Source organism: Dendrobium catenatum, unplaced genomic scaffold, assembly GCF_001605985.2.
Source record: "Dendrobium catenatum unplaced genomic scaffold, ASM160598v2 original_scaffold_98264, whole genome shotgun sequence".
Taxonomy (NCBI): domain Eukaryota; kingdom Viridiplantae; phylum Streptophyta; class Magnoliopsida; order Asparagales; family Orchidaceae; genus Dendrobium; species Dendrobium catenatum.
The window spans coordinates 175911-192016 of record NW_021416702.1 but is presented as its reverse complement, the minus strand read 5'-3'; the positions used below and the strand labels follow the sequence as shown (position 1 = coordinate 192016).

Genomic DNA, 16106 nt, shown 5'->3' with positions numbered 1-16106 from the left:
CTTCAAAGACCTAAGGTTTCTATTCCTCATAGCCGCTCTTTGGTTGAATTGGAATGAAGGAAACAATAGAACTTTTAATCAACTAATAACAAGGAAAAACCCAGGATAGTCTACCATGATCATAAGAATCAATAGTTTCATTAAATAGATCAGCACGATTTAATGCAACAGAGGTACAAAAAATTGAAAATTTATAGGATTAACTTGGCATTTATAGGAGCATTTCTCTCTATGCGAGTAGATTAGTTTTTTTTATTTGTTGTTGAAATTACAATTCCTAATTTTTAGAATTGTTGAGTCAATTTGACATGGCATTTATAGAAGCATGTATCCTTATTGGACAGATGAAATTGTGATTTACCTAAAATAATAATTAATAGTATAATTCTTATTATGCAGTAATTGCACACTAGAGTTTTCAAATAAAAGCAATATTACTGTGGAACTTAATAGGATCCTTATCATTGATGGGGCTTGTAGAACTGATTTGCAGCTTTATACAATTTATTTCTACAAGAAAATTATTGAAAATTTCCACTTGCTGATGACGTTATAAATTTTGCAAATAATCCTAGATAATTGGGATAATGCTAATGATGATGTTATGCCAGTATAAAAACTGGCCAATTATTTTGGTTAGTCCAGCTTTCTGATAACAAAAGAAACCCAAAATAAATAGCTGGTAACATAGGTTAGGTTTCTAGGTTTGGTCATTAATACAATCAACATACTAAAATTCACATCCTCATTTTTCCAATTCTCTGCTTGTAAAGAAGTAATCACAAGAACGAGGGTCCCTATAGTGAAAATAATACAAAATTGCTTCACTAATGTGATCGTTCAAACAAGATGCCACATTCACGAATGGTAAGTCTCACCCATCATTCACTCTTGCTTTTCTTGGAAACAGCCATCAAAATTGTTGCCTTATAGCTGGCCATATCCACTAAGTAGGCCTTTTTCACTCCTGATGTTGCCATACCAAGAGGCAAAATATGTTCCTAAACACACCAAAGAACTACAGACTGGGCTTTGTTTGATCATATATTAACTATTATAGACTAAGGCTTCGTCTGGGATGGCTTACTTACTGTTGAAAGGAGCTTTCTAGTGCAAAAATTAAAATGAAACCTAAGATTTTGTTGGGATGTGAAGCATTATGTAAGAAATTGTTAAAATGGCAAACAACATTTACATTTTTCAAAATGGAGAAAACAACATTTTGTCAACGTTACTTACGCTGATGACACATGAAGCTCCACCAACTCAATTTACAAAATTAACCTCATCGATCATCAACATCAAGTGTTCTCCCTATAGACCTTGAAACCTCCGGTTTTTTTTTTTCCTTGAAACCTCTGGTTGACCTATTTATTATCAAATCAAATACTTACATGGCTAGATCCTCATAAATGTTAAAATCGACTAGTGCAACATAGCACAAGGGGTCATGGAACACTTTTTTATGCAAAATATTACAACTATGAATAATTAATTAATAATACAATAATACAAAAGAAAAAATATCTAATGCAAAAAGGCATGAACATATTACAAATGGAACAAAACATTGCTTCAACATACATAAAGGTTAATGAAAGACAGAATATTTCCATGGAACTCGCTAAGAAGTTTGGCCTAAATTAAATGTTTTTTTATTTTTTCTAGCTAATGAATGTGGCAATATGGTTTATAAAGTTTGGCGTAAGATTATAGTTATGCAAATTGCATAACATAAACAACAATAATTAAATAAACAGAAAGAAACAATATGATAAAACAATATTGCTAGCAATAAACCAAATTAGATTAAGCTGTATTAAATATCAAACAAAAAATTAATGTTGAAGTACCATCAAGGAAGAAAATGCATGGAAATAGTAAGGAGAGAATACACTAGTGTTGTTGAGAGTAGTGTGTAGCGCACTTTTATTTTCTGCACCTCGCTATGTAAATAACACAAGTGTGCCATGTACTATTGCCGTGTATACTCTCATGTATTTATCTTCTTTTAAAAGTATATATGTATGGCTTTAACTTAAGTTAAAAAATAAACACATGTCAACAAACGGATAAGCAAATGCTAACTTGATCAATCTATTTAGAAAAAAATTAAATTTTATGTGCCAAATGCTTCCATTTTCACTCAAAAAGGCCAGGTATTCAAATACCTAGTTGAAGAAGTGATCTTTAAAGTTAGTATGAAGAAATAGTAGAGATACAACAAATCCTTAAAGTTTACATTAAAAAGATGGCACTGCACACCTATTGCTACGAATTGCAATAGGTTCATTAAAGTTTATATATGAAGAGAGAGTAGAGATGCAACAAAAGGGTCTTAAAAGTTTAAACTAAAAAGACGAAATTGCACACCTATTGCTAAGAATTGCCAAGCTATTGGTATCATGAAGAAATGATACATCACCAATCACACATACAACCTGAACAAATCAAAAATATTGTAGCTATAGTTAATATAAGAAAATAAAATGCTCATAACCATAAGCGTATCAGTGGCACATAAACTAGGCATTCAAAGCTGATGTCTTAGAAATAAAAGTATCTAATAAAATGGACATTGTGCTAATCAGATATGGGGCTGGTCAGAAACAAAAATGATGGCATTAATGAGTTTTTAAACCATGCTTAGGTCTTTATAATTTCAAAAATATTAAACTGAGAAAACTTTCACTTGACTGGAAAGAGATAGCTAATCACCAACATAAGTAGAACATCATTAGCATCCTTATCCCAACTATAAGTTAGATTTCTTAACTCTCATTTTCCATTCATTCTTGTTGAGTATTGTTCAATGTGTTCAACCAATTCTATGAAATATTTTTGAACTTCTATGCATATTACCTTTCGTCTGTGCATTTCTTTGCTAATTCTTCGACATCAATTCTATCCACCCATTTTATTGTTAATTTCTACCATTTATTGTACATGTGCAAAACACATAACTCTATTTTTCAATATCTTATCTTTAATAGATATTATTCTCCCCATCCATTAAATTTTATCATTTCTAATTTTTTTTATGCATCAATCTTAACATTTTTATTTCTAGCATATTCAATTTAGCAATATGAGACTTTTTTACTACCAATACTTTGATAATACAACATAACCAACCTAAGTGCAATTCCAAAAAAATTGCCATTTAATTTTCATGATATTCCTCACATATAGTACTCTAAATGCACTTCTCAAGATTAATACTACAAGAGAAAAAATTAAATATAAAATTTTGAATTTTATCAAATATCTGATACACTTATTAAAGATTGTCTAATGATGCTATTATTTGTGTATTATTTTCCTTCTAAATAGATATATTAATTTTACTCTACTATATTATTAGTACATCTTCTAGCCTTTATTATACTGCCTGACATTATCTAAAATAAGTGCTACTCCATTCTGCCCTCTGATAAAAATATTTCTCAATCTATTCTTCCTTATTTTACAACATATGAATCTGAGCATTCTCGTTTTGACTCACTCAATTAGACTTTTTTATCATTTTATTTATATATAATAACAGGTCAAATGGAAACTTTATGCCTCCTAAGTTCAAGTGATATTTGCTTATTGCATGCTGAAAAAAATATAATTTTGATGAGAAGATTTTTCTCTATCATTTACACTTAATAGGCTACGATAGCCTGTGTAAGGGGAGGCATTAGAGAAAATAAAAACGATTCCGATTCTGCAATCTAAAAATTATAGTAGGCAAACTTTATCGAGGGACCATTGAAAACTAGAATGTTGACCAAACTTTATCAAAGACTAAAATAACAAATGAGCTATGTGACAATGAAATGATTTATATGCCAAAAGCCTATATAAATATTACATGATATTTCTAAGATGATAAATATAAATTGATAATAAAATGAAAGTAAAGTTAATAAATTTATACCACCAATTGACTATATAATGTATTAAATAATTTGACACTTTACAGATATACTTCAATATTTTACAATTATTCATGTTCATTGGTTATAATCAAGTCTTTTATCTTATCAGATCATTAATGCAAGTTTTGGCTTAAAGGTGTTGCACTAAGCTGATTATCTTTATGATGATAAATGCTCATATTAGTACATATAATGGGGGCCATGATCAAGTAATTAGTTTGCCCAATTGTATCATAGATGCAAATGATATAAATTAAAAACTTTCGTACATATGAAATTATATATAAAGTTTATTTATAACATCTATATTCAATTTGCTTTGTATCTATCAACTTCATCTTTGACTTCACTTTTTATTATAAAAGCCCACTTGCTTCCAATCACTTTTTTTATTTTCCCAACAATTATGATATCCTAGGAGCAATTTTTTTTAGCAGCTCTCATTTCTTCAATGATGGCCATTTTACATTCTAGTTCTTGAAGAGCTTTATACACATTTATAGGTATTGCAATGTCACCAATATTAGCAATAAAGGCCTTAAACAATGGAGATAGTTTAGGGTATACCAAATAATTTGAGATAGTGCATTGAGTACAATTTCTTACTCTTTTCCTGAATGCAAATAGTTAGATCAAGACTATCTCTTGTAGCTCATTCATTTAGATTGTCCACCGATGTTGATGATTGGCACTGTTATTGGTATATAAGTCTCCTTGAATACAAAACGATGAGTTTCTCGTAATGGCTTCATCCTCCAGCTAGTTACTTCATAGGTTTGGTGGAAAATTTAAGGATTTATTTGATGAGTCAAAGAAAGAATAATGAAATATTTTCAGAGATAGAAAGGGAGATAATGGAGTCCTATTGATTTTCTTCACTATTCCTTGTTATGAGAAGAAAGGACATTCATCCAAGAATATGACATCGAAAGAAACAAAAAAAAAAATTGAAGGGTTGAAGAGAACCAATAAAATAAATATTGGCAGCCATTCGATCAACCTGATTTTGATTTGGTTAGAGATCATGTACAAAAGTAGTGCATCTAAAAACCCTTGGAGGTTAAGGAATTCAAAATCCTTAAGTGAGGATGCTGATCATGAAGGACACTTATGGGACTTCAAAAATAAAATATCATGGAAGATGATGATTGAAAAGATAGATATACCTGAAAATGGCTTCCCCCTAAAAGAAGTTTGAGACAGAGTTTGTGAAAGTGATGGTTTGTGCCATTTCCAAAAAATGATGATTTTTTCTTTCAGCCATCCCATTTTATTGAGAAGAATAGACACAAGAACTTTGATGATGATTCCTATTTTCATTCAAATATAGAATAAACTTGTGGCAGACTAATTCTATCCTGTTGTCACCATGAATGATTTGGATAGAGTTTAGAAATATAATTTTTATAATTTTGTTAAACTGTTTGAACAAGGAAAATGCTTCAGATTTCTCTCAGAAGATAAAAGCAATGTATCTGTGTACATCATCAAAAGAGATAAATCCCATTATCATTTCCAACGAATTCTTGTTAAACTAGTAGTTATAACAGGTCAAAATTTATAACAGGTTTCTATGGCTCTGTGGAAAGGTTACTCGGGTCAATTTAGCAAGCACACACTTCTATACAACAACAACATTAAGCCTTTATCCCACTACGTGGGGTCGGCTACATGAATCCTTTTTCTTCATCGTGTCCTATTAAAAGTCAAATTCTCATTTAAATCTAATAAAGAAAGGTCACTCCTAATATTTTCTAACCAAGCCTTTTTAGGTCTACCTCTACCTTTCTTAACATAAGTCAAATCTAATACCTCTACTCTCCTAACCGGGTCATCAGAAGGCCGCCGTTTTATGTGATCAAACCATCTAAGGCGACTCTCTCTAATCTTATCTTCTACTGGAGCTACTCCAATCTTTTCACGTATATGCTCATTTCGTATCCTATCTCTAAGGGTAAAGCCATTCATCCACCTGAGCATCCTCATCTCTGCACATTAACTTGTATTATGCTTCTCTTTTAATGGCCAACATTTGGCACCATAAAGGCATGACATGGCCCTCAATCTACATCTTATATAATTTTTCCTTAAGTTTGAAGGGGTATAATTTCTAAAATACAAGCCCGTGCTTCCGTCCACTTCAACTCCAACTTTGAATTCTGCCTGATAATGATTCCCATCTATTTCACCAATCACTCCTGAACAATAGATCCAAGATGATCGATACCGTGTACTCTATTAACTGACTTGATTGCTCAAAGTCACATCCCGCTCACTAGGTCTAATAACACAAAAATTAACAAGCTCCATAATTCATTTTAGATATCTAGCGAAAAGCTTAGACTCTAATGTTGAACTCCAATAATTCAAGTTTACCTTCAACTCCCTCTCTATTCTATCAACAAAGAAAATATCATCAGCAAAAGAATACATCAAGGTCATATCTCTTGAAAATGTCTAGTGAGAAACATCCATGATTAAGCAAAAGATCAATGGGCTTAAGGCTGGATCCTTGATGTAGACCCTAACCGAAATAGGGAATACATGGTCATCCATTTGTGTTTGAACACAAAGTAATCGCTTCTCTGCATACATATCGTTTAATGATTGAATATAAGCCATTATTGTCTCTTTCTTTTCAAGACTACTTTCATTAGCAGTTCTCTTTCGGAACTTTATCTATGCTTTTTCTAAATCAATAAATATCATTGTAGATCCTCCTATCTTTATCTCTAATTTTCTCCAACAAACCTATTAATAATGTTTCGGCTTCCATAGTCGACTACCCGCATGATCCAAAATTGATTTTGCAGATAAATCATTAGTACACGCCCGCAACACTATGCTCCATAACTCGCATCCCATAGTTAAAGTTATGACACATAACTTAAAACCTTATAATTCGCCAAATCTGTGCATCATTTTATTCTTAAAATATAGTAATAAAACACACGTCTTCTCCATCATCTGAACTTCTTTAGCAAGGTTTTAAGAAGGCGAATCGGGAGAATGAGGCGTTTTTTTCTTAAGGCGAGCGAGGCGTAGCCTCGAGGCGGATCGAGGGCGTAACGCCTCAAAACATGACTTAATAAATTAATTTAAAATTTTAAAATAATGACAAAAATAACAAAAATAACATTTTTGTAACTACCAAATAATAAAATAACATGAATAAAAAAATACCAGTCCGCCGGGGGTCCCAAGGGGGCCGCTGCCGCCTGGCGGGTTCAACTGCCCGGTCAGGTTGCGGGGTCAAGGGGGCAGCGCCCCTTTTGCGGGGTTCCGTTGGGCCACGCCCCTGGGGGTTTCCGGGGGCAGCGCCCCCGGACAAAATTATATTATAAGAGTATTTTGAAATTCTGCCTTGTGTATATGCTCAATACCGAGCGTACGGCATTTGTACCGATCAGTACCCGAGCATCGTACGCTCAGTAAACCGGCATCACCGTGTAATTTAACATGTAATTTATATTATTAGTAATTATATAAAATTCTAATTAATAATTATAATACTAATTATCCAGTTAAGTAAACTAGATAATTATTCTGCACTAATGATTTTATTACTTATTTAATTAAATTCTGTTTAATTATTTAATATTTTAAATATATTTAACTAAGTTATCAATAAAACTTGTTGCGTCTACGGTTGGCCTTTCATTCTTCTTTTTCGTCCTTCTGCTGTTCGGCTTCGTTGCTTCATAGGAGGTGGTAAAAAAAAAGATAGAGTTGTAACGCCAAGTCGCTTCTTTAGCTCCTTCGTGCGCTGTTCGACTTCTGCTTCCTTTCGATGACCTTTCCCTTTCCTAGTCGGATCGGTAGCTACAACCATTTTGGATCGGAAGGAAAACACGGGAGGCTGAACTGTCGAAGGTAACTTTCTCACTTTCGAGGCGCTGCCTCGATGCCGCCTCGAGCCGATCAGCCCGGTGAGGCGTACGCCTCCGTGGAAAAAGGCGTAGGCCTCAGCCCGAGCGTTCGGGCTAAGCTCAGTTCGCCCGAATCCGCCTCGATTCGAGGCGCGCCTCGCAGAGCAAGTCCGCCTCGAGAACGCCTTTTTATCGATGCTGTTTTAGTCTTCAAAATAGTATTAAAAGTTAGTAAAGCACAGAATTCCTTCTCTCCTAAGCATTCCACACCTCTATTCCGAATATCATCAAGTCCAACCAGCTTTTCCACCCTTCATTTCTTTAAAGCCTCACTAACTTCAATTTTTTTACCTAATTCGGTCCGATAAAACATAAATCTTTATTTAGTCCATTTAGGGTGCTAAGGTCCTATAGAAAAAATCTTATTTTCACAATCTTTCATTAAAAAGTTTAACAAAATAATCTGTCATCACCTTTGTTGCACATATCTCTTCTAAGAAAAGTAATTTTGATCTTCATCCTTAATACACTTGCACTTGAACGAAATCCTACTACTATCATCTTGTTAGCTAACTTACATATATCTTTCTCCCTCCTTAGTATCTAATCTATTATATAAATCACTAAAAGCTAATGCTATTATGCATTCGTATTTGCTTTCTTAGCATATCTTACGAGCCACTTTTAATAATACTTTCCTCAATTATCAAAATTTTTAAAATTAAACCACTTTTTATAACTTCTTATTTTTAATCTTTTCTTGCTATTTTGATTTCACCGGCCAACTATTTACTATTATGAGATTTTCCCTGTTGATACTCAAGCACATTTTGCAAATATTCTTAAATATCACTAGCCAACTTTTTCCCACAATAACATTAGATCCTCATGCACAGACAAAATCTTAAGATCTAAAATCTTATTCTCAAAATATTTTTGTTATTTTTATATGCCCGCCATCTAATCTCCTTAGCAACCGTTTTACTTATTTTTTTATTTTATGCCTCCTTTAATCTCAAAAGTCTAAACTTATAATCGATGTTGGGTACATAAATTTTCACTCGATTAACTTTATAATCTTGCAAATCTAAACGATTTAATTTTCTATAAAAAATAGTCGAATCTGAGTTGTATTTTATCCATTTTTATAAGTGATGAGATGTCATTCCTTTTCTTCAAATAAGGTATTAGCATTGAAAAATCATAAGCCTAATCAAAATCCAATTGACTTGCCACCTTCCTTCGTCGTTCCAAAGTCCCATGGGCCACCAATGAAATGCTTTTAAATATCTACCTCTCTACAAAGTATTTTAAATTTTTCCTTCAATAAAAACTCTTTCTTCAAAAAGGTATTCTTTGTATTATTTTTCTAAGTCATTACAAAAATTTAGTTTAGAACTCATATTCAAACCTACTTGAGGAGCATAAGCACTTCATAATATTAAACAATCTATCATCAACCAATCAATCTTTAAAATATAATTCTAATTCCAATCCTATTAATTTTTACCTAAATTATCCCTTTAAAACTCTTTATCTATTAATAACACCTAATCATTTCCAGTTACGACTCTTAACCCGATACAAAATGTTTTAAACTTCATAAACTTCAATTTCTTAGCCTTTTTTCCAACCCATTTGTTTCCCTGAATTGCACAAAATCATTTAACTTCCTATGAATCTTAATATCTATTAATTCCATTAATTCTTCCTATAAGAGAACTATATTCCATAGTTCCTATCCTAATTTTAGTTTCATGGACTAGCTTCTTTGCCCACATCCGTCCTTGATGTGGGAACCCTTGCCTATTTAACACAGCATCCGGGCACCGGTGCAGCGGCCCTTGCACACTTGTCACTGTATTCAAGCCATACAGCGCGTCGCTTCCAGGGGATGCCCTAGAATTAACACACTTTTATACTAGAGGAAAAGAATTATCTTTGTCAATAAATACATTAGAATATAACATTTTCATATTGGAGAAACTAGGAGTCGCAAAAGCTTATGCCATAACATAATATTAGAATTTGAAGAGACGAGAATTGGTAGGACTTGTCTCTGCAATATGAGCTGTCCACTTTGTCTTTATTTGGATTTTAGGCTTCCAATTTTTCAATTTTCCTAGATCTCCCAGTATTGATCACGGGTGTTGGAGAGGTTTGTGACAATTATCACATCACACCTTTTTTTTGGCCTAAAAGCTTCTGACATTTGTAGTTCTTATATGTAGCCATTGTTGTAGATCCAATAAGTGTCGATTCTTTTCTCCTTCAGCAACGGAATTCATAATTATATGGAAATACCTTATTCCAAGTAATCTTCCTCAAACTTCCTATACATCAGAGTCAAGACCATGGAGAACATTAAATGCTCATTCTTTCTCCAATTTTTTTTTTTATATTTTTTTGCATCACTCGAACAGTCCCTTTTGACTTCATTAAACAGATCAATTTCCTGCCAATATTAGGTTGATAAATTGTTGTATTTAGTGATGATTTTGTTAACTTGTCGAGAATTTCTCATTTTAAATCTAATCATAAAATACTGGAATGTGTTTTTGAAATTATAGCAGATCTCTTAGACATCTAAGATATCCATTTAAGTTCTGTTAAAAAGGTAGGTTCTTCCAATCATTGGATCAATGAAATTTATAAACAAAGACATGTGACTTCTAGGAATTATAATTCGATGCACTATGGATAGTTGTCTTGCAATTCCTATGAAATATCGGGCCTTCCATCTTTCCTCTTATCAAAAGCATGACTAATTGGAATCATTCACCAAAATTAATTCCATTAAGCTTGTGTTGAGTAATTTCAAGAGATTGACCTTTATACAAGGGATGAAAATTTAATCCATGGACAACATTAGTGAAGGTGGCACTTCTCGTGGGGATGAGTTCCCAACTATCAGCCATTATGACATGCCATGGTCTCCACAGACTTTAGATTATCTCTTGAAACCTCTATGATACCAACAATAACAACAACAACAACAACAAACATTTATCCTACTATCGACTACATGAATCCTTTTTCTACATTGAGTATTGTTAAGAGTCAAATTCTCATTTAAATTTTAAAAAAAGGTTATTCTAATATTTTCTAATGAAGTCTTTTAAAATCTACCTCTGCCTTTCTTAATATAGCTCAAATCTAATACATCTACTCTCCTAAATGGGTCATTATAAGGCCAACATTTTATGTGTCAAAATCATCTAAGGCGACAATCTCTAATCTTATCTGCCACTGGAGCTACTCCAAACGTTCCACATACATACACATTTCACATTCTATCTACAAGAATGAAGCAACTCATCCACTTGAGCATTCTCATCTATGTAACACTTAACTTTATACTTCTCTTTTAATGGCCAATATTCTGCATCATAAAATATTGTAGGTCTCACCAACATCTTATAGAATTTTCCTTTAAATTTGAGGGGTACTTTTCTATCACACAATAGGCCCGACGAATTCTTCCACTTCAATCATCCAACTTAAATTCTACTAATGATATCCCCATCTATTTCAACATCAATTTGAAAAATAATAGATCCAAGATATCTAAAACATGTACTCTTATTAATTACTTGATCGCCCAAAGTCACAATCCCCCCACTAAATCTATTACTATTAAAATTACACTCTATGTATTTGGTTTTAGATCTACTCAAATGAAAACCTTTAGACTCTAAGGTTGACCTCTATAATTCAAGTTTCTTTCAGCTCCCTCTCTAGTCTTACCAACAAGAAAAATATCATCAACAAAAAGCATAAACCAAGGAACATCCTCTTGTAAATGTCTAGTAATAACATCCATGACTAAAGTTAAAAGATATGGGCTTCATGTTGATCTTTGATGCTGATGTAGACAAAGGGGGGGGGGGGGGGGGGTCACTCAAGCCCAAATAATCTTAATTTTTTGGCTTCCTCTGAGTTTACAACCTCAATCAAATCTGAGCTGGAATTTAGCTCATTTATGAGCTGGTCTTTAGTTCACTTATTGAACTAAGGGTTAGCTCATTATTAGCTAAGTTTTAGTTCATAGTTGTCTTTAATTAAATGTAATTTTTATTATTTTTATGTCTTTAATTAAGTTTGTCTCTTGGAATTCCAAAATGGCTTTTGGAATTCCAAGAAGTTTTGTTTCCCATACCATGGCTCCTTGGCTTCCACGGTGGGATGCTGTTTTCCGTGCATGGCCCCTTGGTTCTCAAGGTGGCTGTGGGTTTTCGAGCTGGGGGGGTTTTTCCGTGGCTTTGGCGCCTCGGTTCCGTGCGGCTCCTTTGGTTCCTGAGCTGGGCTATTTTTCCGTGAAAAGCATGGGGAGATTTCCGTGCTTGTGTTGCTTGGATTCTTGTGTGAATTCAATGTCGTGTCCTTTTGTATTCCCCCTTTCATACCTATAAATATGAGGGGTTTGTTATGTTTTGAAAAAGAGAATGATAAGTTATTTTTGGAAGCTATAACCTGCGGGTTTGCTTAGAGAAGCTTGCGAGCTTTGTCCATCTTCTTTTCTCATCCCCTCCGAAAATCTTGCGAGCTCTTTCCACCCTTCTTCTCAGCTTCTAACCTCTTTCATCTCTCCGCAAGTTTACACCCCACATGTATCCTGCTTCTCTAAGTGAAGCAAGTTTAGGGTGTCTTTGGTTTCGATTTGAGTTTAAAAGTCGTTTAATTACAATTTGTAGTTGTAGGTTTGTTTGTTTTAATATCTAAGTCTGTCTTAGATTTGAAATGTAAGAGTTTGTTCTTCCGCTCGTCGTATTCTCCCCTTTTTGAGCGCGTCGTGTCTTCCCTCCCCCTTTGTGCCGGCGGAGGTCCTCGGGTGCCCCATCCCCCGGATTTTTGTGCCCGCATCATTTGGTATCAGAGAAAGTTAGGAAGTCCTAGGTTTTAGATTTGGTTTGTCAAGTTTTGTTTTAGTTTGTCAAGTCAAGTCTTGTTGTAAGTTTTGTGAGTCTTAAGTTTTTTAGAATGGTGAGTCTTAAAAGAATTTTGAGTCTAAGCTTTTTAGATTGAGTCTTTTAAGTCTTTTTTGAGTTGTCTAAAAAAAATGAAAAAAAGACAAAAAAATTTGAAGAAAGCAATCCTGAAGAAATTGAAGATCCTATGGATAGATGGATTCCATCAAAGTCAACAAATCCTCTGGAGTATGAATTATACAAACTTTTATCATGGATGCACCTATGTACATAAAGGTAAATGAAGAAAAAGAAGCATTTACAAGATAAATTCCTGAAAGAACGAGATGAGATCATGCAGAAGTATGAAGATTTGATCAATGAATTGAATGCACCGTCTTCACCTCCTCGAAAGAAACCAAAAGCTAACTCGTCGGGAGATGAGTTCTCAAGAAGGGGAGTCTGATGTAGACAAAGAGGGGGTCAACTCAAGCCCAAAATAATCTGATTTTTGGCTTCCCTCGAGTTTACAAGCTCAATCAAATTTGAGCTGGAATTTAGCTCATTTATGAGCTGGTCTTTAGTTCACTTATTGAACTAAGGGTTAGCTCATTATTAGCTAAGTTTTAGTTCATAGTTGTCTTTAATTAAATGTAATTTTTATTATTTTTATGTCTTTAATTAAGTTTGTCTCTTGGAATTCCAAAATGGCTTTTGGAATTCCAAGAAGTTTTGTTTCCCATACCATGGCTCCTTGGCTTCCACGGTGGGATGCTGTTTTCTATGCATGGCCCCTTGGTTCTCAAGGTGGCTGTGGGTTTTCGAGCTGGGGGGGTTTTCCCGTGGCTTTGGCGCCTCGGTTCCGTGCGGCTCCTTTGGTTCCTGAGCTGGGCTATTTTTCCGTGAAAAGCATGGGGAGATTTCCGTGCTTGTGTTGCTTGGATTCTTGTGTGAATTCAATGTCGTGTCCTTTTATATTCCCCCTTTCATGCCTATAAATATGAGGGGTTTGTTATGTTTTAAAAAAGAGAATGATAAGTTATTTTTGTAAGCTATAACCTATGGGTTTGCTTGAAGAAGCTTGCGAGCTTTGTCCATCTTCTTTTCTCATCCCCTCCGGAAATCTTGCGAGCTCTTTCCACCATTCTTCTCGGCTTCTAACCTCTTTCGTCTCTCCGCAAATTTACACCCCACTTGTATCCTTCTTCTCTAAGTGAAGCAAGTTTAGGGTTTCTTTGATTTCGATTTGAGTTTAAAAGTCGTTTAATTACAATTTGTAGTTGTCAGTTTATTTGTTTTAATTTCTAAGTCTGTGTTAGATTTGAAATGTAAGAGTTTGTTCTTCCGCTCGTCGTATTCTCCCTTTTTGAGCACGTCGTGTCTTCCCTCCCCTTTGTGCCGGCGGAGGTTCTCGGGTGCGCCATCCCCCGGATTTTTTGCCCGCATCAGATGCAATCCAACTGAAATAGAAAAAGACTTGGTCAAACCTTGTGTTTAAACACAACTAACATCTTCTACATACATAACTTTAACTCCTTTCTCATGAACAAAATATAATTTTTAAGAGAAAATATTTTCTCTTCCATTTCTTTAGTTTGAGTGGAGGAGAATTTTGTTTAAAAGAAACATAAAGTTAGAACTTGAAGTTAATACATATGCCAATTATGCAGGTTAATTTGTAGACAAGTGATCCACCTTGGGATATTGCATCTTTCTTTGAAACAATCTTGTCACAAATGAAACTGACTTTACAGTTTCTACAGCATATATGTCTACAAGGGATCCACTAGTGGATGCCTTCACAAAAGAACTCAACAATGCATAATTTTAGGAGATTATTGGCAAGCTGATAATGAAAGCTACTTATTTATCGATTTGAGGGACTGTGTTGGAAAGCATGCATATGTTCCGGATATGACTGTCGAAATATATAGATTATGGCCAATATTGAAAATCATGATCTCAAAAATTAACGAGAAGGAAGAAAATCACGATCCATAGATTCATACCAAAAAAATCAATAACATTTTTATTTACATAAATATGCCTTTGTATGGGATTTGGTTAGAAAGTATTTAAAATGCCTTTTAATAAATTTATATGAAAATTTGACTATCAATAAGACATAATAGAGAAGAAAGATTCACGTAGCTAACCTTATGTAATGGGATAAACGGTTCTTCTTGTTGTTGTATTTATTTGTATGGTTGTAAATATTTTTTTATGTCATTCCTAGATCAATCTACATAGTGACTTATATCAAATACTTAGTCAAATAAGACAATTTTCTTCCTAGACTTGTGTTCTCCATAGTGCTATTGCTTCTTGAATGCCTTCCAACATGTACAGATCATATTTAATAAACAATTCTTACACGTTTTTTGCTTCCTACAGCAAAACCAATGGAACTGCTAAGAAGACCATCAATACCGCTAGCTCCCCTGTTTCCAGATACACGCAATCCCATGAATGCCAGATTGCAACTAGTTTCCATGAAAACAGAATCATGGTTAGGTTTCAGCCAGCCCTTTCCATACATGTCCATATCCCGTATGGCCATGCTATTCCCAATAAATAATGCAGTATCACCTCTAAGGACTTGTCCAACAAGATGTGCAACATATGGCTCGGTTAAAGAGATTTCAGAATATATTTGAAATGATATCTCCATTGCAACCTAAAGCAGTAAAGCAGTTAAGTTAATCAGTTACAATAGATGGAGAACAATGAAAACAACGGATAGATTTCAATTTTAAATAATACTAGCAATAAAAGTTTACCAGCAACAAAAACTCACAACATCAAGACTAATAAATCTGTATATATAGAACAGGAGTCAATTACTGACTGCTACAAAATAATATATTTGAAAGCAACATAGCTAACTAGATAAAGCAACCCATAAAACAACAAAATAAATACATTGGCCGAAGCATAAATATCTAAAATAGTCATTTAATTTTAATTAAAAAAGGTGCAGTAAATGACATAATTTCCACGAAGCATAATAAATCAGTTTATATTGAAATAGCATATTTGCTTGAAAATGCAGGTAGAAAAAAGCTATTAAAAATTTTATAGATGGAAATAAAAACTTGTAACATGTAAGAGAGAAAGGAAAACTGTCAATAGATACAACCTGTTAAATCTCAACCTCACGTTCCAAAAGAAATCCACGGCTGTGAACAGTAATCCGTGGGAAGACTACCTGGATAGCATTAATTCCTTCTATTGATTTAGGAATAATTGTATTCCCATTATTATAGAGTTATTTGTTTCCTTATCAATACATCTTGTATAGATCTATAAAAAGGGAGTAGATTGCATAATAAAATTCAAGCTTTTCCCTCTCAAATTCTCAGTTTTAACACTACCTAGAGTATTCCGGACCAATATTTCTATTG

General features: G+C 33.8%; 1 protein-coding gene across 10 annotated transcripts in view; it reads right to left on the bottom strand.

The window, feature by feature from the left end:
* LOC110109286 (protein PHYLLO, chloroplastic) overlaps positions 1–16106 on the bottom strand; it is a 110248-nt gene that overhangs the window by 25241 nt on the left and 68901 nt on the right. For all 10 annotated transcript variants that reach the window (XR_003699620.1, XR_003699619.1, XR_003699618.1 and 7 more), the window contains 2 exons: positions 15077–15379; positions 2374–2441 (listed from right to left, as the gene is read on the bottom strand). Coding sequence is in view for 7 of the 10 variants with exons in the window: in XM_028691989.1 (XP_028547822.1) it covers positions 2374–2441; positions 15077–15379 (371 nt within the window). In the remaining 3 variants the exon portion in view is untranslated. The remainder of the gene's footprint in view (positions 1–2373; positions 2442–15076; positions 15380–16106) is intronic.